The 27824-nt window shown below is 40.5% G+C and overlaps 1 protein-coding gene across 2 annotated transcripts in view; it reads right to left on the reverse strand.

Annotated features, from left to right (window-relative positions):
* Positions 1–22654, reverse strand: part of LOC124552242 (NPC intracellular cholesterol transporter 1-like) — a 59867-nt gene extending 37213 nt beyond the window's left edge. The window contains exons 1-4 of one of the 2 annotated variants that reach the window (XM_047126524.1): positions 21133–22654; positions 6481–6824; positions 2335–2845; positions 603–833 (exon numbers count right to left, since the gene is read on the reverse strand). In XM_047126524.1, coding sequence (XP_046982480.1) covers positions 603–833; positions 2335–2845; positions 6481–6824; positions 21133–22350 — 2304 coding nt within the window. In that variant the 5' untranslated portion in view covers positions 22351–22654. The remainder of the gene's footprint in view (positions 1–602; positions 834–2334; positions 2846–6480; positions 6825–21132) is intronic. The other variant, XM_047126525.1, reaches the window with a different exon arrangement.
* Positions 22655–27824: the final 5170 nt, after the last annotated feature.

The raw sequence follows: 27824 nt of genomic DNA on the forward strand, positions 1-27824 counted from the left end.
CTGTTCCTTTTTATTGAAAAGAGACATGAAGCTTTTACTTATTCCCTCTATTCCCACCTAATAGAACAATAGAACAATCCAAACCTATGAATTCTTTGGCAATTTTCTACCATGTGAAAACATTTTCTTCAGCATATCTTGGGGTCTGCAAGCACCTAAATATGTGCTTTTATCACCATTACATTATCTTTCGACCACTTATTTACACAACTCACGTCAACAACAGAAGCACTCACTAAATCGCACATAAAAAGGTGACAAATGTATTCTGTGTTGCTAGGGGTGATGTGGTGAACATGCCAAGTTCCTTTGATGGTTTGTTGAAAGATTAACCACTCGCAGAATAGAAGCAAGCACCATTAAATGCAAACTGAACATTACCAAATGTAGTTTGGTCCCATTCACCTACCATTTACACCATACAATTTCTCATTCACTTTTGATCACTCCGAGGTAAAACAGACTTAATAATTACTTTTTGAAACTGTGAACACCACATTAACAGACCTTGTAATAAATTACACTACCAGAACATTAAAAGGTCTGGATACCTTGTTTAGTTTAGGATAGTCAACCACACAATTGTGACAAACTGCACATACCTGTCCCAAAATGCGCCCGATGTGTTCCGCATGCGACTCGTATGGCTGGCGCCCCTCGCGCTGGTGTGTCTGCACAAGGATGAAGATATTGTCCACTCCCACAGCCAGCACCAGGAAGGGGATCACCTCGATGATGATCAGTGTGGCAGGAACCCCGACGAAGCCAAACAACCCCACTGAGCACACCACTGATGCCAGTACGATCACCACACCGCCCAGACCCAGGGTTATCTGCAGCACCAAAGTGTTTACAAGTAGCACAGTCCTGGCAGATACAACTCCTCCAGAAATACCAAAAACAGTTATTCCTAAATCAAGTGCCTCACTTCTCCTTACACAATGAGACGTCACTGAGTGAGGATGTAACCAAGAGACTGATGTAAATGTTTCATGAAGCACCACCCATTATATTTTTGTTTCTCAGTTGACAGTTTCGCTTTTCAGGATTTTGTCATGGCCATTTTGTTGCAACGAAATTATGTTGAAGTAGCTTTATTCTTTTTTTTTATACACAATTTATTTAGCAACTTTCATTTTGTGATTTTGTCTAATAACTTGCAACTTTTATCAGTGTTGGGTTTATAGTTGGAGAAACACAGGTCTGAAATTTACCAAAAATTTACTAATCCATACATACATTAATTACAATTTGAAATATAGTTCATTTCTCTACAAAAGATCAGATTTCCACAACTGCTGTTTTCCCCATACTGCCAACAACTATCCAGTAAAGTTTCCTATGCCTATCTATTTCAGAGCTAAGGTCCTACAACTTGTTGGACAGCAGCCTTAAATGCGTTCAATAAGCCTTTAATGAAAAAGGCAACTTTAAGGTTAGTCTTTAATTTTAATCCATTCAGAACCATACAAAAAGAAAAAAATTAAATTAAAAAATTACATAAAGCAAATGGCTGCAAAATGTTAGAGACTTCTTATGAAAAGTATTCTCGAATTTTTCTGGTCCAAGGTTTAGCAGAACAACCACACAATAACTGCAGGTAAGGCAGATAGATTCATTGAAAAAATTTTCAGCAACTGTTACAAAACCCTCACACAATCAAAACTTTAATGTTTATCTGCAAATATGCGATCCATACCAGATAGAAGCTCCAAAGAAGAACAGCATTTTTTGTTATGGTTTTGTTCAGTAAGCGAGAAAGCATAATAGAAGCTTAGCCAAGCTCAGTGTCGGACACTGTAAGAAAGGACGTTACAAGTTCCAAGAGGTTGCATTCCTAGAAGAGCCAATCGATTTATTGCTTCCTAACATATCTTGCAAAAGACCATAATGGTGGAAGAGAGACTAGTGCTTATACAGATGCTTACCAACAATCTTTCTCCCCAGAAACCATTTGAATCTGGAACAGGAAAGAGTGGAAGCCACAGTGGTAGACAAGTACCCTCCACTGCACACCGTAAGGTAGCTTGCAAAGTATGGATAACAGAAAAAATCTACAATTTGTCTGATCATCTACAAATACGTGGCAAGCAAAAGCTGTTTTAGCTATTTTGTGCAGTAACAAACTGCCTTTATAACAGCCTCAACTTCATCTGTATACAAAGTTTGAAGAAAATCTGATGTACACAAAGGAGACATTAGAACCCATTAGAAGCAACTACCTAACAAGAATGACTTTCCTCTTTTTAACAATGTGGAAAGACACTAAAATGTGAGTTTCGCACAGATGTCACATCCTCCCCAACTGACAACACAACATGCTGTGTTACTAACCTTGCTATCAACGAGTAGCCGGGCGCAAGAGTTCATCTGGCCCAGTGATATGGCAATGTACCCAAACATGATGATGTAGCTGACAAAGATGGTGATGACGTCTGAATGAGACCCACGCTCCAGCTCGTCTTCTATGGACCGCTCAGAGGTAAAAGCGACATCCATAAAGTCCGGCTTTGATGTGGCGGTCCAGTTCTGCATGAAAGCAATGAAGCGACGCTCCCAGTCCAGTGCTGGCCCCAGCAGGGTCTTGTTGTGGTGGTTCCGGACCAGGAAGGTCAGGATCGCTGCTGTGGCACGCTCATAGTTCAGCGAGCTACTCTCCCCCGTCCGGGCACCGAAGCCACCGAACACTATTCCCGGTTCTATGGGGCCTCCGTAGGGGGCCAAACACTGATCTGGGTCGTACGGGTTCTGCGTGCACATCTTTATGTGATCCATATAGTTCACTTCGAAGCCCTCTATGTCCTCGTCGACTTCTTCAAACTTCTCCTCGTCATCTTGGAAGTACCTAAAAAATTATTGACAGGCATTAGCTACAGCAATAAAAAAGGACTTAAAAATTGGTTTTAACGACAACCTAGTTTTGCCACATTGACAAATACATCCATTCAAAGAGAGTAACCAAAGTTTACCTTTCCTACTGAACAATAAAATTAGACGAAGACTTCTAGGAAAATAGTATGTGATGTACCGAGTATTTTAATTTCATTTTTATTCATTTATTTTTGTACACAAGATAAAAGACCGAAGCATAATTCAATAAGTGGAGTAAATATTACACTGTGGACCTCCCTTGCATTGTTTGTGGTGTATGTACGATATGTACATAATATGTGTCAAAATACTTATTGGAGACTTGTCCGTGTACTTTGCAATTTACGTTTTTATGTTTGGAAGTGTGCTAAATATAGCGAAGCATGTTTAAATAAGGTGTGGACAAACATTAGGCTAGCCAACAAGTCAATCTGTTACCATAAACCTTATTTGGCTTTAGTTTTGTTGGCATCACCATCAACCAAATTATCACCTTCTGACCTAACCTAGACCTCAAGCTCTGCTACCGATCTGTTTGTCACCACAAATAAGATATCTGGGGGAAGAAAAAAAACAACATTAAATGTAAGTTTAAATTTATGTAGGTTGTAGTGGTCATGTAAGGATGAAGAGTTTATAATCAAGCTGTTCATAGAATGTCCCTGACAGCCGGCAACTTACCAGTGCTACTATGCAGCTGTTTGTTGTTACACTGTGTTCATTGCCTGACTACGAACGTCGCACCCAAAACTTGTACAGCCACTGCAATTCTGTACTACCGAAGTGTACAAGGTCACTGATAACCTCGGGAGACTGGAACATACTCTCTTCATAATTAAAAAGAAAATGTTTTGGAATGTATGTTCATATAAAGTAAAGATTACAATGTTTCAGTATTGCAATACATATTTTAATGCATATGTCACGATCCCTATCGTCACTCCTGCTGCTGTTATCTTCTAATCTCTTCCAAGATGTGCCAACCGTGTGGAAAAATACTGGTGCGAGTTTTGGGCCCAAAGTCTCATGCATTAAAATTTCCATGTTATTTTATTTAAAAACTATGTTCAATTGAATAGCGTGATATGGTGCACTGCACCCTCTTGAAAATTCCCGAGCTCTGTCACTTTAGCAGCATGTACTCTGGTTTTTCCTTTCATCAAAAGAGCAGCAGTTGGTTTCAGTAGACACAGATCTCCACCCCCCCTCACTCACTCACTCACTCACTCACTCACTATCTAATAGAGGGAAACATTCCACGCGGGAAAAATATATCTAAAAACAAAGATGATGTGACTTACCGAATGAAAGCGCTGGCAGGTCGATAGACACACAAACACAAACATACACACAAAATTCTAGCTTTCACAACAAATGGTTGCTTCGTCAGCAAAGAGGGAAAGACGAAAGGAAGTGGGTATACACTCGCGCACACACACACACACACACATGTCCATCCACACATATACAGACACAAGCGTGCGTGCGTGTGTGTGTGTGTGTGTGTGTGTGTGTGCGCGCGCGCGCGCGCGCGCGCGCGCGCGCGAGTATACCCGCCCTTTTTTCCCCCTTAAGGTAAGTCTTTCTGCTCCCAGGATTGGAATGACTCCTTACCCTCTCCCTTAAAACCCACTTCCTTTCGTCTTTCCCTCTTTCCTGACGAAGCAACCGTTTGCTGTGAAAGCTAGAATTTTGTGTGTATGTTTGTGTGTCTATCGACCTGCCAGCGCTTTTGTTTGGTAAGTCACATCATCTTTGTTTTTAGATATATCTATCTATCTATCTATCTATCTATCTATCTCACACACAGAAGTCACCCTAATTTTCAGAGCTGCAGCTACTCTCCTCATTACTTTCTACAAAGGTGGCAGACGACCACTTCTATCCTTCTCTTCCCCAAAATATCATCTTACACTAAGCTCACAAGACTGGCTCTATAAGGTAGTGTCTCTGCCTACTTTCAAGTGGGTTGAAGAGTTCATATCAATGTGTTTGAAATTAACATGACATTTTACACCACTCTGTAAACACAAACAATCAGTAACTCACGATCCACGACAAATGCTTTGCAGCTACTAAGTATAGCACCATGCACGAAATCGATTTGTCAGGTAGCAATGGGGGCACTATCACCGTGGCAATGTTCACAAAGTTCAGAGCTCTGACTGGTACTAGAGTGTCCCTCCACACACTGTATTCCAGGTGTGTGAACTGTCAGGTATATTCTTTCAGCGGCCTATCTGAAGAACGAGTCATACCAGCATCGAGAGCTGCATCCGATCAATCTTCAAACAGCAGATAACACCGTCACATACGAGGTGTGGTCAAAAAGACATGGGAATTTTTTTAATTTCACAGGACTTATACATCCAACTTTCATTTTTTAAAATCTTGTTGGTACACATATTCCTGATGTATGTTTGCATTTTCAGTTGTTTTGACAATTTAGTTTATTGCTGGCATTCAAAAAGGCTATATGTGTTTTTTAGTGCCCATCGAATTTTGACTTTTGTGAAAGATAAATAATTTGCATTAAATTTTGCTTGAGAAATGACAGTGCAGCAATGCATGCATAATGCTGACTGGCTTCTGGCACGTCTACTGTGAGTACGACAACAGTTTTTCAAAGAGGAGTCATGACAACTTTGAAGACAACCACCTTGATGCTCTAGCACATTAGTTACTGATGACAGTTTGGGAGAAGTAAAAAACTGTTCTGGAAAATCAATGAATCACCATCAGAGAGGTTTCTAATGTCAGCATAGCCTTTGGCTAAAGTCCACCATTTTTTTTTTTCCAGATGTTTTGGACATGAAACATGTAGCAGCAAAGTTTGTTCCAAAATTGCTGAATTTCGACCAGGAATTGCTGACTCAATTCAACAATGATCCAAAACTTGTAAAGAAGGTTATAATATGTAACGTAACATGGGTATGATGTCAAACCAGAGGCTCAACAGTCTCAATCTAATGGAAACTGCCTGAATGGCCAAAACTGAAGAAGTTTGAGAAGTTCAATCACATTTGAAAGTTGTTCTCACACTCTTCTTTGATTACAATGGGATAGTACATCACGAGTTCCTGCCTTATGGCTGTACAATCAATAAGGAATACTGCCTGGTACTTATGCACTGGTTGCGTGAAGCACTCTGAAGAAAATGGCCAGAACTGTGGCAAAACTAACCACGGAAACTGCATCACGATAATGCTCCTGCTCACAGCTCAGTGCCTATTCATGATTTTTTGGCAAACAAAAACGCTGTGTTGCCTCAGCCACTGTAATTGTTCGACATCACCCCCTGCAACTTCTTTCTATTCCTGAGCTGACAACCACGAAAGAACGTCATTTTGCCACCACAGATGACATAAAAATACAATTGTCGAAGGAGTGGAATTCCATAATAAAAAGGGAGTTCCAGAAGTGCTTCGAAGATTGGGAAAAGCAGTGGCATAAGTTCATTATATCTGAGTGGGATTACTTTGAAGGTGACAAAGTAGCAATTGAATACAGAACATTCTTTAAGAAAAACAAAAATTTCTGTTACTCTGTTCTGGTATGCCAAAGAAGCAGAATAGACATAAATGGTGGACTTTCAGCCCAGGCACTCACCCCCAGACACTCTGCACGATACACTGCGACGTGTGAGTGGCCGGCTTCCCTGCCTCTGTCAGGGGGGCATAGCAGATCTTCTCCAGGCCCTGCCCCTCATCTTGACCTAGCTGAGTTATCTGCTGCTGCAGCTGGCGCAGTGCCAACAGGAACTCCCGGTGGAATATTGGCCCAAACTCAATGGGGCCGTTCGAAGTGTTGTGCACGATGCTGGGCAGGCCCGTCGCATGCACGATAATCTGCTCGGTCCGGTAGAACGGTTCGAACGCCGCATCGTAGAACTCCCTCTCCACACGGGAGCGGCTCGTTGGGGACGCCCACAACTCCACTGGATCTGTTGTAACCTACACAAATGAAAAAAGAGAAATTAGTTTCAAAACTAAGGTTTTTAGTTCTGACAGGCCAAAATTAATGACATAATAGCAAAAGAAACAACAAAAAAATTCAGAATGCAGAATTTACACTATAGGAAGAGTAGACACAAAACTGATTATTGTTGTTCTGTCTTTGATGCTACAAGGTTGGATTAATAGACACAGATGTTTTGTGATCTGTCAAGTGCTTTTGAGTGTGGTAATCACAGAATTATTCTAGATAAGCCGAAGTATTGTGGGACAAGAAATAAATGGTTTTATTCATATATAATGGGAAGTCAGCTGGGGTTTAAATAAACTCTACACATAATGCGCAAAAACCAACAGATTCCTCTAATTGGGTCACGTGGGGTTCACTCTGGGGTCCCTTATTGTTCTTAATATATACACTACTGACCATTAAAATTGCTACACCAAGACAAAATGCAGATCATACACGGGTATTCATTGGACAAATATATTATACTAAAACTGACATGTGATTACATTTTCACGCAATTTGGGTGCGTAGATCCTGAGAAATCAATACCCAGAACAACCACCTCTGACCGTAATAACAGCCTTGATACGCCTGGGCATTGAGTCAAACGGAGCTTGGATGGCATGTACAGGTACAGCTGCCCATGCAGCTTCAACACAATACCACAGTTCATCAAGAGCAGTGACTGGCGTATTGTGACAAGCCAGTTGCTCGGCCACCATTGATGAAGACGTTTTCAATTGGTGAGAGATCTGGAGAATGTGCTGGTCAGGGCAGCAGTCTAACATTTCCTGTATTCAGAAAGGCCTGTACAGGACCTGCAACATGCGGTCATGCATTATCCTGCTGAAATGTAGGGTTTCGCAGGGATCGAATGAAGGGTAGAGCCACGTGTCTTAACACATCTGAAATGTAACGTCCACTGTTCAAAGTGCCGTTAATGCGAACAAGAGGTGACCGTGACGTGTAACCAATGGCACCCCATACCATCACGCCGGGTGATAAACCAGTATGGTGATGAATACACGCTCCCAATGTCGCCAAACACTGATGCGACCATCATGATGCAGTAAACATAACCTGGATTCATCCAAAAAAATGACGTTTTGCCATTTGTGCACCCAAGTTCATCGTTTAGCACACCATCGCAGGCTCTCCTGTCTGTGATGCAGCGTCAAGGGTAACCACAGCCATGGTCTCCGAGCTGACAGTCCATGCTGCTGCAAATGTTATCGAACTGTTCGTGCAGATGGTCGTTGTCTTGGAAACGTCCCCATCTGTTGTTCGGTGATCGAGACGTGGCTGCACGATCCGTTACAGCCATGCGGATAAGATGCCTGTCATCTCGACTGCTAGTGATACGAGGCCGTTGGGATCCAGCACGGCGTTCTGTATTGCCCTCCTGAACCCACCGATTCCATATTCTACTAACAGTCATTGGATCTCAACCAACACGAGCAACAATGTCACGATACGATAAACTACAATCGTGATAGGGTACCATCCGATCTTTATCAAAGTTGGAAACGTGATGGTATGCATTTCTCCTCCTTAGATGAGGCATCACAACAACGTTTCACCGGGCAATGCCAGTCAGATGCTGTTTGTATATGAGAAATCAATTGGAAACTTTCCTCATGTCAGCACGATGTAGGTGCCGCCACCGGCGCCGACCTTGTGTGAATGCTCTGAAAAGCTAATCATTTACGTATCACAGCATCTTCTTCCTGTCGTAATAAAATTATAAACAGCCGACCAGTTGCAATGGATAAAGAATTCTTTACCTAGGTTTCAACAAATTTAAATTTGTCTTCTTCAGAAGGTGGCAATTTTACATTAGTATGAGTCAGTCGGTTGTGAGCTCTGCAACATCCATGTACTAATTTATATTTACGTGACAAACCCTATTTTTAGGGCTATATTTTAATTTTGACAAATGGATCTATGCAGACATTTGTAAAAACGGCGATGATACATCAGTTCATACTAATGTAAAATTGCCACCTTCTGAAGAAGACAAATTTAAATTTGTTGAAACCTAGGTAAAGAATTCTTTATCCATTGCAACTGGTCGGCTGTTTATAATTTTATTACGTGGAACCGTTGCTGTTGTGCAGCTATGTTTAAAATACTGTTCTTCCTGTCGGTTAAATTTCGCGTCTGTAGCACGTCATGTTCGTGGTGTAGCAATTTTAATGGCCAGTAGTGTATTAATGACTTACAACTATGTTCACGAAGATGAAAAGCTAGTTCTTTTTGCTGATAATACAAGTATAGTAATCACACTCAACAAACAAGAATTAGCTGAGGAAATTTTAATGTCTCTTAGAAAACCATTAAGTTGTTCTCTGCAAATGGACTGATTAAATTTTGATAAAAGACAGTATTTACATTACAAATGGCATAACGCCATTTTTTTAAAACAGACTCTGAAAACGCGTCTGTGGCTAAGGCAGAATATTGAAAATTTTTGGGCGTTTGCATTGATGAGAAATTGAATTGGAAGAAACATAATGATGATCTGCTGAAATGTTTGAGTTCAGCTACCTGCACTATTAGGGTTATTACAAATGTTGGTGGTAAACATATTAGTAAATTAGCTTACTATGCCTATTTTCATTCACTGTTCTCATGCGGCATAATACTTTGAGGTAATTCATTATTAAGCGATAAGTATTCATTGCACACAAACTTGTAATCATAGCAACAGCTGGAGCCCACGCGAGATCATCTTGCCGACTTTATTTAAGGAACTCTGAATATTCACAGTAACTTCAGAATATACTCACTTATGAAATTTGTTGTTAATAACCCATTCCAATTCAAAAGCAATAGCAATGTGTGCAGCTACAACACTAATTGAAAGGCTGATCTTCACTTTTCTGGGTGAAAGTTAACTTTGGCACAGTAAAGGGTAAATTACTTGTACTGCCACAAAAGTCTTTGGTCACTTACCAAATAGCGCCAAAAGTCTGACAGGTAGCCAACCAGGATTATAAACATATCTTGAATGACAAATCCTACTCAACAGGTAACTTTTAGATATGAATTACTAATTTTACAATTATTTTAAGAAACTGAATTATGTCACGTGAAGACATCTTTTGTTAAACTGTCACATTCCACGTCACTAAAAAGTGACATTCCTCCTACAAAGGTGCACTACAGACTTCAGTGGCACACAGTGCAAAAGAGGTGTTCTGCATTACAGTGTGGCTTACTGTTGAAATTCTCAGATCGAAAGCAGGTTGATTAATGTAGTTAGTTGGTTGGTTTGTTTAAAGAGGGGGAAGGGACCAAACAGATAGTTCATCTGTTCCTTGTTCCTATTAAAACAATTCCACAAGGGTGAGACAACACAAAAATGAGAGAAAGGGAAAGCCACAAGAATGACAGAAGGGCAACAAACACAATGGACAAAATAGGACTAGAAAACCACTGAGACACACAAGAAACAGGTAGAAGGGATGAAAACAAGAACAGATGATCATGGCTGGCTGATCATCAGAATAAAAAGGATAAGCCAGCCACTCTGCAACCCTTTAAAACCTCCAGCCTAAAAGCTCTAGGGTGGGGGACACATAGGTGCAAAGGATATGAGGTAAAACTTAGATAAATTATAAAACCCACCCTCACGTATAAAACATAAAACTAAATCAACCGTTGAGACGACATCAGCTAAAATTAATGGTAACGAGTCCAGTAACTGAAGATTATGTCACAGGGCAGCCAAAGTAGGACAGCGCAACAGAATATGGGCCACTATCAACCGGGCACTGCACTGACACTGAGGTGGGTCTTCACAGCGCAGGGGAGAGCCTTGGGTCACCCAAGCATCGCCAATGTGGAGCTGGCAGATAACCAGAGTCCCTGCAAGAGGCCCGCATTGAGGACTACCACACATCTGTAGTCTCCTTAATGACACACAGTTTGTTGTGTGTACTGAGGTTACACCATTCCATCTGCCAGAGCCGAAAAATCTAGCGGCGTAAGAACGAATGCAGGTCAGTTACAGGGACGTCGATCTCTAGAAATGTTTTCTGCGAAGCCAGTCTGTCAGCATGTTCATTGCCTGGGATTCTGACACATCCTGGTGTTGAGACAAACACAACTGAACGACTGGACCGTTCCAGGGCATAGATGAGCTCCACCAAAGGATGGCGAGGGTAGCAATGGTCGTTAGCTTGTAAGCTGTTCAAGGAGTCACTACAGAGAGTAAACGGCTCATCAGGGCATGAACGGATGTCCTCAAGAGCACCAGATATGGCCGCCATCTATGCAGTGAAAACACTGCTGCCATCTGGCAAGGAGTGGTGTTCAATATGTCCTCTGTGAACATAAGTGAAGCCAATGTGATCGTCAGCCATCGAGCTGTCGGCGTAAACCACTTCAGAGTCCTGGGACATGTCAAGTATCGAGAGGAAGTGACAGCAGAGAGCCACGACGTTAACTGCATCCTTAGGGCCATGCAAAAGGTACAAAGCTTTGGCCTAGGTCTACAGCAAGGAGGTGTACGTGAATGGACCTCGAGTAGAGGTGATAAAGGGAAGGACTAGTTCAGACAGAAGGGATCAGACGCGAACGGCAATTTTAAGCCCTGACCTGGGCCACCAATGCAGGAGATGAACTGCGGTGGTCGGGAAAAGGAGACTGTAATTTGGATGCTCAGGAAGCTACAAATGTGTGTGATGTAACTGGTGAGCAGTTGTGCATACCTGATCTATAATGGAATGACTCCAGACCCTACCAGTATGCTGGTCACTGGACTCATCCTAAAAGCTCCTGTCCCTAGTCAAACTCCGCAGTGGCGCACTGGGTCTAGTAACTGCCATGCTAAGGGCGCTGCTGAACCGTAAACCATACTCCCATAGTGAAGGCGGTATTGAACAAGGATTCTGTATAGCTGCCTCACTGTAGAGTGATCTGCATCCTAGTTGGTGTTGCTCAGGCAGAGGAGGGCACTGAAGTGTGTCCAGCACTTCCACTTAAGGTGATTAAGATGAGGAAGAAAAGTCAATCGAACATCGAAAACCAGTCTTAAGAATCAATATGCCTCCACTAATGTGAGTGGATCGTCATTAAGGTAAAGTTCAGGTTCCAGATGAATGGTACGACTCCAACAGAAGTGGGCTAGAGCCCAAGAGCCCTTACTGTGCCTTGTGGATGGCTCCCTGTAGGCACTGCTCAACAACACCAGTACTGGAGGAGCAGTAGGAAATGCAAACGTCATCTGCTTACAGAGAAGGTGAGATGGACAGCCCTACAGCTGCTGCTACAGTGTTAATGGCCACTAGAAATAGAGACACACTACTCAATATGGAGCCTTGCAGGACTCCATTCTCCTGGATATGGGGGGGGGGTTATGGGAGGCACTGGCTTGGACATAAAAATCTGGAGTGGGCTCTGGAGACCCTTCTCATATAAAAGGGCAAGGATATGATGTCACCAGGGCATGTCATAAGCTTTCCTTAAATTGAAAAAGATTGCAAGCAGGTGTTGGCGTCTGGAAAAGACTGTACAGATAACAAACTCGAGGGACACCAGATTATCAGTGGTAGAGCGACCCTGGCAGGAAGTGCCCTGGCATGGAGCCAGTAGACCCTGTGACTCCTGGAGCCAACACAACCGCCAACTTACCGTATGTACTAACAGCCTACAAAGAATGCTGGTGAGGCTGATGGGCCAGTAGCTATCCACATCAAGTAGGTTTTTACCAGGTTTGAGCACTGGAATGATGGTACTCTCCTGCCATTGCAACAGGAAAACACCACATCTGATTGAAAATGATGAGATGTCGGTGGTAGTCCGACGAGAGATGTTTAATCATCTGACTGTGGATCCGATCTGGACCAGGAGCTGTGTTGGGGCAATGTGCAAGGGCACTGAGGATCTCCCACTCAGACAATGGAGCGTTATATGGTTCACTGTGACGTGCAGTGAATGAGAGGAGTTCCCTTCCATCCGCTATTTGAGGGTGAGAAAGATTGTGGGGTAATTCTCCAATGCAGAGGCTTGAGCACAGTGCTCAGCAAAGTTCTTGGCAATTGCATTTGTGTCGGTAGACAACACTCCATTGATATTAAGTCCAGGGACACCTATTGGGGTCTGGTACCCAGACATCTGATCTTCGTCCAGACTCGGGTCTTTCAGTGCTCTGTCAAACTCTTCACGCAGTATCATATCACCCATTTCATCTTCATCTACATCCTCTTCCATTTCCATAATATTGTCCTCAAGAACATCGCCCCTGTATAGACCCTCTATATACTCCTTCCATCTTTTTGCTTTCCCTTCTTTGCTTAGAACTGGGTTTCTATCTGAGCTCTTGATATTCATGCAAGTGGTTCTCTTTTCTCCAAAGGTCTCTTTAATTTTCCTGTAGGCAGTATCTATCTTACCCCTCGTGAGATAAGCCTCTACATCCTTACATTTGTCCTCTAGCCATCCCTGCTTAGCCATTTTGCACTTCCTGTCGATCTCATTTTTGAGATGTTTGTATTCCTTTTTGCCTGCTTCACTTACCGCATTTTTGTATTTTCTCCTTTCATCAATTAAATTCAATATTTCTTCTGTTACCCAAGGATTTTTACTAGCCCTCGTCCTTTTACCAACTTGATCCTCTGCTGCCACTATCTTAACAAATTAACAGTTACGCGGACCACAGAGTTCGTAAAAAAGGATCGAGACTTCAATCACAGTTCTCAGAGTGAGCTGCTTTGTCGAGAGACTCATTAGTCTCTGAAATCTGACGCTAAAATTGCCATAGAAAAATTTCAAGTGCAATGTTGTCACCCATTAGAGCATCTTAATGTACAAGGCCTCATTAGTTGAATATAGAACTCTCCAACACTTAGCATATTGAGGTCCGTAGAAACCATGGTGGTATCTTATTACTGAAAGACCACTTTTTCCTGTATCAAGGAAATATTTCCCAGCCCTTGCAGGACCTAACTGGGTAATAGGTAGTTTATACAGAAAATATTTAATTTTCTTTAGAGTAACACCGGCTACATTACCTTTTCTCCCAAACTGCGGCTTGCAGACAGCTCTAAATTTTTATTACTAAATAATTTCCCTTTCGAATACAATATAGAAAGTTCTGGCAGAATGTAAACAACTCTAGGATAAAGGTACCAACCACTGAATAGCAGAGGAACTGAGCTGTCAACTCAACACCTCTGCTATGGTATTCGTTCTTACCCTTACTCCTGAATTATTTACTTTTGATTTCTCTGATTGTATTTATTTCTTTTCGTTACTTGGATAAAGTTTAGGGCAAAAACTAATGATACCTTTGGGCTCCTGTTACTGCAGATAATGTCCATCAGAAATAGGCCATTCATTTTTAGAATATAGCATTTTAGGGGCCATTGCATACAAATTTATGAATAACTTTCAGTAGGATGCATGAATAGTTCATATGTGCTCTGTTTGGCTTTAAAAAATATATTTATATTCTTGTTGAACTGGGTTCACACAACTGCAGTCTCTTCTTTCTTAGCTGTTTACTATTTTTCTAAAATTTCATCTTCTTCCCAAGTCTTTTTCTTTCTTCCATCCATGTCATTTCCATACCAAACTTCCCATTCCAGCCTTAAAATGATTCTAAATTTAATTGTTCCATCAATATTAAAGTGGAAACACTTCAGAATGTTCTGCAAAATTATATTAATTTGGTTAAAAATGTGCTTTTGGGTTATGATGCCATTTTATGGTGACAACTGAATGACACAAACATACAACTCTTGGAAAGAGGTGCTAGTCTAAAATCACATGAAGCACTGTGGGACAGTATTATTGATTAGCCAGGCTGAGCTGTAGCAATTAGCTTTTCTAAACATGAGACATCAAGTTACAAAAGAACAACTCAACCTTTGCCGATCATCTTAAGAGAGCCCCATTCATACGATGTAGAATATGAAGTTTTGGATTCTGTTAAAAGTAGAAAGATGATCCTCTAGATAATCAAACTTAACATTGAATAACAGCTTAGAACTGAATTAAATTACTAAACTCCATTTCCTTCAACCCCCCCCCCCCTTCCAATTAAGTTTTAGTTACAAAATACTATATTAAAATTCTAAATTTATTTTTTAGCAGTTGATAAATGAATTTCCATATACAATCCTAAATTAAGTTTTCTTTTTTAACAAATGTAACAATTTCTGCGGGATTCTAACAATATTATGGAAAGGAAAGTTGCTACTCACTGCAGCAGTGATGATGAGTTGCAGATAGGCACAATAAAAAGCCTGACACAAATCTTTCAGCCAGTAAGGCCTTTGTCAAAAATAGATAACACGACTGCAGTGTGGTCTCAGTTGCTAGAGAACACACACACACACACACACACACACACACACACACACACAGACAGACAGACAGACAGAGAGACAGACAGACAGACAGAGAGAGAGAGAGAGAGAGAGAGAGCGCTAGCTTTTGTTGGTAAGTAATTTTTGTTTTGGTTTTATTCTACAGTAACTGATGTTTTGTTTGTTATATAGTTATGGTATTTCTACTGTGTTTTAATTGATCTAGTGAATATGGAGGTTTATGGGTTTTGGAGTAGTTGGGGTTTTGGTTTCAGTGGTGTCTTGACTTATGCAGGTGTATGAAATTTTTAGTTGTTATTGTATCTATGGTTTACCAGTAGATATTTAGAGCTGCTTTGAGCAAATGTCCAATTCCACTTTTTTTAGTTGTAGGTATTGGCTTTTTTTACTGAGGGCTTCATTTGTGCTATATAGGCGAAGGGGAATGTCCAATTCCACTCTTCATAGTTTGGGGTGTTCATTTTTTGGTATCAAGGCCTTAATTTGGGCTATACTGGTCAAACAGAATGTCCGATTCCACTTTTCGGAATTCCAGATGTTGGTTTTTTTATATCATGAGCCTTGTTTGAACTTTTAAGTGTTACAGGATTTAGGTTAGCACCGCACATTTGTAGAGCAGAAATGGAGAAAGGAGGAGTTGCCAAATTCATCAGGAACTGTCAAATTTAAGAACATAGACATTCATAAATTTTGCCTAGAACAGCATATGGAAGCATGTGGAACAGAAGTAGAATTTCACAATAAATCCTTCATAATATTGAGTGTATATCGAGCACCAGCAGGTAACTTTAATCTCTTCGTAAACCACCTTGAAGCTGTACTGGCCCATTTAACAACCAAAAACAAATAAATAGTGGTTGCTGGTGACTTCAATGTAGTTCCCTTAAAGACTCTCCCAATAGTAACACTATCATTCAACTTAATTCCCACTGTAAAAATCCAACTAGTGTAGCCAATTGCTCACAAACAGCCATTGATATCTTTATAGAAAAGTTCAATGAACAAATGTATATTACAAAACCAATAGTCAATGATCTCTCAGACCCTGACATGAAGTTCCTTCTGTTAAATGTTAATATTGAACATGATATAAAATCTGTTAAATCTGAACTCAAGAGGGTAATCAATAAGCCAAAAATTGATTTTAGGACACTTCTCAGAGGCATTCACAGAAGTGACATTGACAGTGCTCATGGCATGAATGAAAAATACACTTTTGTCAATAAAGTGCTTACCTTATTTGAACACTGTTTTCCCCAAAACTAACCAAGGTTAGAGCAAAGTCCACAAAGAAGCAATGGATTACTAACGGAATAGAAGTATCTAGTAAAACAGAATTAAAACTGTTCTGATGTTGATGCTATAGCACATTACAAGAAATACTGCAAAATATTAAAGACTGTAACATGGACATCCAAGCAAATACATTACAAGGAAAAGATAGTCATGTCAGATAACAAAATAAAGACAATATCGGATATAGTGAAGGGGGAGACCGGTAGAACCAGACATGATGGGGAAAATACGCTACAGTTTGTGGAAACTGCAACACCAAGAAGAAAAGGCACGAATTCAATTAATTTAATACCACTGGTTAGGTACATGACAAGTAACAAATGATCGCCTTTTCAAACCTGTACATGTCCTTTGAGCCCTAGTCAGTACGTCATGAAGCCACCATACGTTTCAACTACAGCTGCTATACGCCACCACATTGAATTGATGAGGTCCTGAATACATTCCTGAGGGATTTCCCTCCACGCAGATTGTATCTGAGCCCACAAATCCACGAAGCCAGCTACTAGAGGACCATGACGCGCTGGGTGCCGACCAACCATGTTCGATGGGCGACATGTCTGGCAAACATGCAGGCCAGGGAAGCAATGGTACCCATCGCTCTTCGAAGAAGGCCTGTACATTTCTCACAATATGTGGCCAGGCACTGTCGTGTTGAAATGTGGCCTGTGGAGCTGCCTGAAGCAGGGGAGTACCTCAGGATCCACAACCTCAGTTAGGTACCTGTCGCTGTTCAAAGTGCCCGCAATATGTACGAGGCGATATCAGTTATTGTAACCAACGGCACCCCAAACCATCACACCTGGTGTTTGTCCGCCATGCCGCACAATAATGCAGCCCTCCAGGTTGCACTCACCACAGTACTGCTGGACATGTATGCAGCCATCACTGTAGGACACAAAGCGGGACTCATCGGAAAAGATTACATGTTGCCACTCAGCACCCCAGTGGCGGTATTCATGTGCCCATTGCAGTCGGAGGAGCTTGTGGTTTTTGGACAATGGAAGTCAATGAAATGGCATGCTTGCAGCGAGTCCAAACTGCAGCAGATGGCGATGAACCGTTGATGCAGACAAGTTCACACATGTTGCAGTGCTCCAGCGACACGCCAACACTGTGGATGACACTGTATGGTCATGTGGAGAATATGACGGTCATCCTGTGCTATGGTCATGTTCCGTTGTCCAGTTCCCGCTCGTCACTATATACGACCTTCCTCTACCCACTGCTTCCACACACACACACACACACACACACCATAGCAGCATGCCCTGTGCGAGCCGAAATGTCATGGAATGACAACCCTGTTTCCCGAAGACTGATCATTCTGCTCTGTTCCAACTCTCTCACATGCTAATATAGCTCCCTTTGATGTTTATGAGGCATACTGGTACTCACTGTATTGTTTCCAACTTGTGTGGCAGCTCTGTACCGACTACACTAGGTGCAACACCGACCCTGTCAGGCTGACACGTGTACATCATATCGCTGCAAAACGTATCACTTATTGCTTGCACACCCGACGCCACTTCCGCCAAGTGTGGCGTTATTCGAGTAATTCCTTCTCGGTGTTCCCCTTTTCACAAACGGCAGTGTAGCATTAACAGTAAATGATACATTGGTGACAGACGTGTATAGTGTTGCACAACTTTTTAACAAACATTTTATAACTGTTACTGAAAAGATGGAGTTGTCACATTCTGTAGATGCTGCCGTGGGATACCTCAGACCAGACATTTCAAGTAACTTCCGTAATATGAGTTTGACCCTCACTACCCCAGCAGAAGTAATGTCCATCAAAAAACATCACAATCAAAAACATCTACTGGGTATGATGAAATATCAACAAAGTTAACTAAAGAATGTGATTCTGAGTTAAGTAACATATTAAGCTATCTGTGTAACCAGTCGTTAACCAGTGGAATATTTCCTGAATGGCTAAAATATGCTGAAGGTAAGCCACTGTTTAAGAAGTGAGATAAAGAAATAGCGGCAAATTTCTGTCCAATTTCACTTCTGCCAGCATTCTCAAATTTTAGAAAAGGTAATGTATAACCCGCTTTATAAGCACCTTATCACAAATAACATATTGTCAATGTCTCAGTTCAGATTTCTAAAGGGTCCTGATATTGAGAAGGCTATCTACACTTACAGTGAAAATGTACATACTTCAATAGACAAAAAATTGCAGGAAACTGGTATATTTTGCGATCTGTCAAAGGCATTTCACTGTATAAATCACAATTTCCTTTTAAGTAAATTAGAATATTATGGTGTAATAGGAAATGCTGCAAAATTGTTCAAACCTTATATCTCTGGCAGAAAACAAAGGGTGTTATTAGGAAAGAGACACATATTAAGCAATCAGGCATCATCCAACTGGGAACTAATTACATGTGGGGTCCCACAAAGTTCCATCTTAGGTCACTTTTCTTGTGTATATCAATGACCTTTTATCAGTACCATTATCAGATACCCAGTTTCTTTTGTTTGCTGATGATACAAACATTGCAATAAATAGCAAATCAAGTGTAGTATTAGAAAGATCGGCTAATACAATATTTGTAGACATTAACCACTGGTTCCTAGCCCATTCTTTGTCACTAAAATTCAAAAAAACATGCTCCATGCAGTTCAGAACTTATAAGGGGTGCCCCTCGAGTATATGCCTAACATATGATGACAAGCAGATAGAAGAAGTGGACAGTGTTAAATTCTTGAGATTACAGCTTGATGATAAATTCAACTGGGAAGAGTACACCACAGGACTGCTGAAGCATCTAAACAAATCTCTATTTGAAATGCAAATTCTGTCAGATATAGTGGATATAAAAATGAAAAAGCTGGCATATTAACTTTCACTCCATAATGTCATATGGGATTATCTTTTTGAGATAATTCACCAAGCCAAGCTAAAGTTTTCTGGGCTAAAAAACATGCAGTAAGAGTTATATGTGATGTGAACTCAAGAACATCCAGCAGAGGCCTGTTTAGCGAACTAGGTATACTAACTACTGCTTTCCAATATATTTATTCCTTAATGAAATTTGCCATTAAAAATATATAACTTTTTCAAACCAACAGCTCATGCAATCATACTAGAAATAAGAATAATCTTCACAGGGATTTAAAGTCACTTACTGTTGTACAAAAATGTGTGCATTATTCAGGAACACACATTTTCAATAACTTGCCAGAAGCCATAAAAGCTTAACAACCAATGAAATTCAGGTTAAGAGAAGCCTAAAGGACTCATTGGTGGTCAACGCCTCTTACTCCATTGATGACTTTCTCAGCAGAACCAACTGATTTTATAGTACATTACCTTATAAAGAATTTTTTTAAATTTTAAATTCAGAGCATTAATGCAATCTTAGTAAATGAGTGTTGTAAAATGATCCTCTCATAGTGTTCACTAAAATAATAATAAAATTTGAATCATTCCACTTGGACCTGTGGAGTGCACATTAGCTTATTTGTTTTAGTTCTAAATATTTTTATGTATTGCTTTTTTGACATTTTCTACAAACTGGAGGACCTCCTCATTATGAATCAATTAGAATGTAAGTAAATCTATGTATGTCGAGTGAAGTGTATGATTCCTGTTTGTTTTGTAGCTGTAGCATCTTGACGCAAGCTGAGATTTCTATTATAATATTTGTTTGGGATGTGGTGGTTTGTATTGTTATATATTTAGATTATCTCCACCCTAAACCCCTTCTTTGCCATGGTTATCCCATCAGTTTTATTTTATTGTTGTAGTGAGACACTCTTGTCGTTTTTATGTTTTCTCACGTTTGTTGGCATGTGTATGTAGTGATGAAATTGTTGCCATTTTATATATGCTGATTGTACGCATTTTCGCATACTGATGATGTCACGGGTCAGAGCAAACAGGTGGAATCTGACACTTCCATAACGCCCTAAGATTACTAGCACTATAGAGCCAACCCTTTAATTTTTAACAAGAAATCACTATCAGCATTATGGTTTATAAAACAAAGCATATGGCAAAAGGCTCCTTATTTCCTACACAACAAATTTTATACAAATTATTAACTGTATATTTTTAACAGTTTGTTAAAAGGAAAAACACAGTAAGTGAAACCACTGTATTTCCAATCTTGTCCTCCCACCAATTTTTTTAGTTCAATACAGAATGCAAGTCCAAAGAATGAAACTGGTCCCACAAAGAAACCTGATTCTGAACAAACGTATATAGGCCCATTGCGGCATTTTCTCTTGGGCAAATGTTCACTTCCTGTCAGATTCCAAACACAAACCATACTGTTATTTTCTTGCTGTTTTGAAATTGAGTTATGTTCTGCACCCAGTACAACCTGCATTTGTCTAAATGTATTGTTCTGCTGCTGCTCACAATTAGGAAAAAAATATGTTTCTGTGCGGGCTCTAGTGACGGTACAGGAGGCAGTTCTCAGATGCAGCGTAAACTTGCCTTATACTAATAGATCTAGTGTGCTTCAGATATCAGCTGTACCCCACTATAAATATAACATTATGGTGTTACTTAAAAAACTTAAGTCTACAAAAAATAAGGGCAACTTAATTTCACATAAATATTTATAATTAAATGAGGAGTTCAAAATTATTGGTAGTATCTTAAAGATTTTTCTGCATTAAATATGATGCACTCTGAGAAACTCACCTTCATATACTTAATGCCATGTCCTAGTCCAACCAGCACACACAGTCCAAGGAACAGCACGAGCCAAGGTTTTGTAGCACAGTACACGCCCAGATGTCTGAACAAATCCTCCAGTAACCTGTCCATCGCTGCCCCCACCTTCTCCACATACGAGGCATTTTCTGGTCCCACTTGCCTGGGCACGACAGCTCCCTCTGCACTTGCCACACTGGACCGCTTTGAGCGCAAGGGGCTGTCCTCTTCGTCAGCACCAAGAGCTATACGAGACTGGTCCAAGCCCGCCAGTCGCTGACCCACAGGGTCTGCACCCTCTCCCATCATCAGGCTGGCAATGTTGCTGCGATTCCTTGCACTGCAGCAGTACAACCCCAGAAGGAATACTGCCACACCAATACAGAAGACTATGGACATAGTCACGGCCATTCCGTCATTCCCCAACAGAGTAAAGGGTTCTACCGCCGGCTTCTCTGGGGGTGGAGCTGGACAGCTAGCTTCGCAGTCCACACAGCTACATGGCGGCACTCCTGGTGCGGCACTCACGTTGCACGGGATCAAGGGGGGATCCATGGCTTCGTACCCCACTGGCACGTTATTTGAGATGTAATTCATCTGCAGGGGAACAAAGGGATTTCCTTCAGCGTCACCCATGAAGTGGAACCACTTCTGTGCAGAACATCGACTGGACCCCCATTCACCACACATTAGATCAAAAGCGAGCTGCCCTGTGGCAGGTACAGAGACGCCACGACATGAATTGTAAGTACCAGAAAGATACTTCTCGGTCACATACACATTTATGCCATTCACATACTCAGTCCCGTTATGTAAAGCTCCTAGATCAGCAACTTCAACAAACCTGCTCTGCTCTGGAGAACATGTGAATTCACAAATGTGCCTAATAAGGTTGGTCATACAAGACGGGCACCTCTGAAGGAAGTTTGCAGCCAGCGTTATACCAGTGTCCATGTTCTTGAGTTGGGCGGTATCACAGCAGGTATCCATTGTTTTGAAATGCGGGCACCATTTCTGTAACAGTTTCTGACCTTCGGAATCCAGCAGTTTCGCAGCCCCATCGTACGGGCAGTTCTTGAATCTACCATCTTCACCAATTCCGCAAACACCGTACCACACGCAATGGTGATCCGAAGACAGGGCCACAGAGAGAATCTGCGCGACTACTACACAAAACAACGTCCACTTCGCTGACTTCTCAGCCATTTTTTAGACCTATGCGAATTAACGTCTATGTCTGACCTTCCGTCAGGCGCACGTAACCATGTCCTACTTGAACTTTCCCTACAGTTTAGTCAGTATATTCACGGAAAATAATGTCACTCCTAACCACACAGACACTCACCGACGTGCGAACTTGTGAAAATAACAAACGATCACAACGAAAGATCAGTTTACCGCTTCTGCTCTGTTCGACAACTGCACTATGTTCACTGGACTAAGCCTCATACCCTTCCAGACTCTCGAACGACACTGTGACGTTAAATTGCTTTCGTCTCAAACCAATGCAATTCAACCTTCAGAAGAAACAGACGAGTAACGTCATGCGATGGCTGGGCGTGTTCTGTAGCTTGCTAGCGCTGCCTTCTGGTGGCATTCGTATGAACTGAGACTGGCGTTGACGTTTAGTGTCTCTGGAACAGATGGAAAACGTAATATGTAATTCTCACAGATATGTTGTACAGCAAAATAAACTTAATTGTCAGTATTTTCAAATAATTTCTACCTAGAATTTAAAATAATACTCACGTAATGTAGTGTTATCTGTGTGATCTTGCCGAGATAAGCGATGTTTCTAAGACGCAACGGGGAACGTGGCAGTATAGAATTGCTCTTTTACGTATAAGCTGATATTCAGTGTTTTTGCTCATTATTACAGATTGCACAGAATAATCATTTTCATCTCTGCTCGCCCATATTACCTGGAAAAATTTTAACTTTTTAAGGAGATCAAAGCAAAGAAACAACTAATTTTGACTGAGAATATGTTTTGTGTCACAATTATTGTTACATTGTCATGGAAATATGTTTTCTCACTTTTCCTCAGGCAGTGCACATGCATTTCTGAGATATTAGTATTAGCATTTTTTAAAGTTGCCTCAACTGCGAAAAAAACAAAAAACAAAGGGGTATTTACATGTATGGTTAACGTAATACAATACTGAAGTAAGCAGTACTGTTTGAATAGTAGCCTTCGTTCGTGGATAAAACAAATTTGGATTAACAACATATGCAACTTCACATTTTATGAACTGTGGTTGAACAGTACTCTAGTTTTATTTAACAAAACTCAAATTTGGTATTTCAGAGTTTTGCGGTACACATTAACTAGCGATTTATTTGTAGGCTAACACAGAATATCCAGTGAGATGTATGGCTAATACTAAGAATATCAGACCAAAGGAAAGAAATGTAGTCTTTGAGAGAAGGACTACGTTTCTTCCTTATAAGAAATTGAGTGTAGAGCATGGTCTGATTCCACCCGCCTGCTTTGACCCCTGACGTCATACTCCGAGTAAAAAGTGTAGTATTGAAGTAGACCTTCACGACAGTAATTACTTGGATTGTTATTATATGTCTATAGCTTTCTGTGGACTGGATTCTTAACCTTTAAGCTATTTTCGCCGCATATATTACTGTCATTCTACATAATTTCTGTGATCGTACCAAATCTGAATAAAAATTTACTATACAAGCTTTTACAAGTGCCTCGTATAGCTTAATCATGAGCCATTTTTTCTGGTGTTCTTCTTCACTAATGTACATTTGTATCACCATGATTGCATCTCTGCATAGCAGGAACAGTGTAGTTTACCAATTAAGGATTTTTTTCTCTTCATGTTTTGGGCTCTGACTATCATTTCAGTCTTCCCTATTTTCCAAGAGACTAGTGGGAACTTCAGCCATATTGCTCAAAAATAGCAACAAACTAAATAACTGAGTGCTGTTCTGTAACTTCACATGAATAATATGCCAGTGCCACACACTGCAATTAAAGCAAATTTATATTTTTGAAACATTTATACACACTTGTCTCCCACAGATATGGGTTCAGTTCTTGGATCACTTTCCAGAAAAAAAATAAAAATTAATGACAAAAACGTGAGATCAAGACATTACTTTTAATGCTTACTGAAAATAGTTTTTTCATTTCGGGTTGTACATGCAGAAAAATAGCACTTCATAACACTAAGAAGGAAGTGCACTTCTCTTATATCCTCCTTATTTCACTAACTCATCTAAATAATATCTACAATAAATCCACAGTGAACGTAAATCATACATATGAACTGAATAGCATGTTTTTGAAGAAATGTAATTATGAGAATTCGGCCTAGAAAAATATTTTACAGCTTGTTGAACTATGTTATACAGTATCTCTTTAACATCCATTAATACATACATTAATCCTTATTCCACAGATCATGAATACAACATTCCATAGTGAAGTGGAATGTGTCACATTAACATAAGCAAAATAATTAATTAAATTTTTTATTTTTATTTTATTTTTTATTTATATTTTTTTTCATCACAGTTACTACTTCATATCCAAGAATTGATCTACTGAGTAGAAGGAGTTGTCATTCAGAAATTCTTTTAATTGGCTTTTAAATTTTGGTTGGTTATCTGTCAGACTTTCAATACTATTTGGCAAATGACCATGGATTTTTGTGGCAGCATAATTCACCCCTTTCTGTGTCAAAGTGAGATTTAATCCAGAATAGCAAATATCATTCTTTCTTCTAGTGTTGTAGCTATGTACTTCAGCTGTTATTTTTGAATTGGGATGGGTTATTAATGACAAATTTCATAAGTTGATATATATATTGCGAAGGTACTGTGAATATCCCGAGTTCCTTGAATAAATGTCTGCAAGGTGATCTTGGGTGGGCTCCAACTATTATTCTGATTACACACTTTTGTGCAATGAATGCTTTCTCTCTTAATGACTAATTGCCCCAAAATATGATGTCATAGGATAGCAGTGAATGAAAATAGACATAGTAGACTAATTTACTGATATGTTTATCACCAAAATTTACAATAACCCCAATAGAATAAGTAGCTGAACCTAACCGTTTCAGCAGATCATCGACGTGTTTCTTCCAATTCAATTTCTCATCAATGCACACACCCAGAAATTTTGAGAATCCTGTCTTAACAACAGACTTCTGTTCATAGTCTATATTTATCAATGGTGTTACGCCATTTACTGTACAGAATTGTCTAAACTGTGTTTTCTCAAAATTTAATGAGAGTCCATTTGCAAAGCACCACTTACTAATTTTCAAAACACATTATTTACGATTTCCTCAGCTGATTCTTGCTTGTTGGGTGTGATTACTATACTTGTATCATCAGCAAAAACAACTTTGCATCTTCATGAATATAGAGTGGCAAGTCATTAATATACATCAAGAACAACAAGGGACCTAAGACCGAACCCTGTGGGACACCATTCATGATACCTCTGCGGTTAGAGGACTATCTGTACTGTTAATTTCAATTTTGTGCATTCTTCCAGTTAATTATGAATTAAACCATTTGTGCACTGTCCCACTCATACCACAATACTTATTCTTATCTGGAAGAATTTCATGAGTCATACAATTAAAAGCCTTTGAGAGATCACAAAATATCCCAATGGGTGATGTTCGGTTATTCAATGCACTTAATATTTGATCACTGAAAGTATATATAGCATTTTCTGTTGAAAACCCTTTCTGAAAACCAAATTGACATTTTGTTAGTACTTCATTTTTACAAATACGTGATGTTACTCTTGACTACATTATCATTTCAAGAATTTTGGATAAAGCTGTCAGAAATAAGATTGGGTGGTACTTGTTAGAATCACATGTATCCCCTTTTTTATGTAATGTGTTAACAATAGTGTATTTCGGTCTATCTGAAAGAATGCCCTGTTTCAGTGAGCTACTATGTATGTGGCTGAGAATCCTACTTATTTGTTGGGAACAATCTTTCAGTACTCTGTTGGAAAAGCCATCGATTCCATGTTAACTTTTACTTGTAAGTGAATTTATTATTTTCCTAATTTCAGTAGGAGAGGTGGGTTGAATTTCAATTTTATCAACTTCACAGAGTTGTCAAGTTTGGAGAAAAAATTATATCTTCATTTATCACTATATACAGGATGTCATGAGGTTTTCCTCCAGTTGCTGGAGGTTGTTCCTTAGGTTATTTGGAACAAAAAAAATGTAAATACAGTACTGTGATCAGATCCGTAGTTAAGAAGCTACAAGAGAGCTCCAAACCATGCCACGGTATATGGAGCACTGCACTTGTGTTCACAGGACACACGGTCAGTCTTAGTTTACAAGTGCAGCAAGTGGCACGTTTGCATAACAACCACATTGTTGATACTGCAGTCACTGTTTACTGTTATTGTCTCTTGTGTACAGCACACTCTGCGATGCCGTACAAGTTTTCATTGCAGGAGTATGGAGAGAGGGTGAACATTTTTGGGCTTCTGTGATGGTAATGCGAAAGCTGCTGTCGCCGAACATCACTGTCGATATCCTAATAGTAGGATACCGAGTGCCAAAACATTTAGCGGAACTTATCGAACATTGCTAGAATTTAGTACTCTTCCCAGTATTCGTATTCACTCCGAAAGACATCGTGACGTTCAAGAAGAGGAAAAAATTCTTAATTCAGTAGAGCGCAGTCCTCGTTCAAGTACAAGACGTCTAGCTACCGACAGAACGTATCACAATCTAAGGTATGTAGAATTCTTCATGAGAATGGACTGTATTCTTTTCATGTGCAGAAAGTTCACCATTTAGAGCCACACGATTGTGCCAAACATTTGCACTTTTGTAAATGGTTAAATGGAAATCGGTAGCTCTATCGCTTCGTAATGTTCAGTGTTGAGGCAACCTTTACAAGAGATGGCATCAACAACATGCATAACACGTATGTCTGAGCAAACGAAATTCCCCATGCCACTGTACTATCTCAATTTCAACGCAGATTCAGTGTCAAAGTCTGGTGTGGTGTGGTGTGTAGTCAGTTACTGGGGGCCGGCCGGTGTGGTCGAGCGGTTCTAGGAGCTTCAGCCTGGAAGAGCGCCACCGCTACGGTCGCAGGCTCGAATCCTGCCTCGGGCATGGATGTGTGTGATGTCCTTAGGTTAGTTAGGTTCAAGTACACTACTGGCCATTAAAATTGCTACACCACGAAGATGACGTGCCACAGACGCGAAATTTAACCGACAGGAATAAGATGCTGTGATATGCAAATGATTAGCTTTTCAGATCATTCACACAAGGTTAGCGCCGGTGGCGACAGCTACAACGTGCTGACATGAGGAAAGTTTCCAACCGATTTCTCATACACAAACAGTTGACCGGCGTTGCTTGGTGAAACGTTATTGTGATGCCTCGCGTAAGGAGGAGAAATGCGTACCATCACGTTTCCGACTTTGATAAAGGTCGAATTGTAGCCTATCGCGATTACGGTTTATCGTATCGCTACTTTGCTGCTCGCGTTGGTCGAGATCCATTGACTGTTAGCAGGATAGGGAATCGGTGGGTTCAGGAGGGTAATACGGAACGCCGTGCGGGATCCCAATGGCCTCGTATCACTAGCAGTCTAGATGACAGGCATCTTATCCGCATGGCTGTAACAGATCGTGCAGCCACGTCTCGATCCCT

The sequence above is a fragment of the Schistocerca americana genome, chromosome 10 (genome assembly GCF_021461395.2).
Source record: "Schistocerca americana isolate TAMUIC-IGC-003095 chromosome 10, iqSchAmer2.1, whole genome shotgun sequence".
NCBI classification, from domain to species: Eukaryota; Metazoa; Arthropoda; class Insecta; order Orthoptera; family Acrididae; genus Schistocerca; species Schistocerca americana.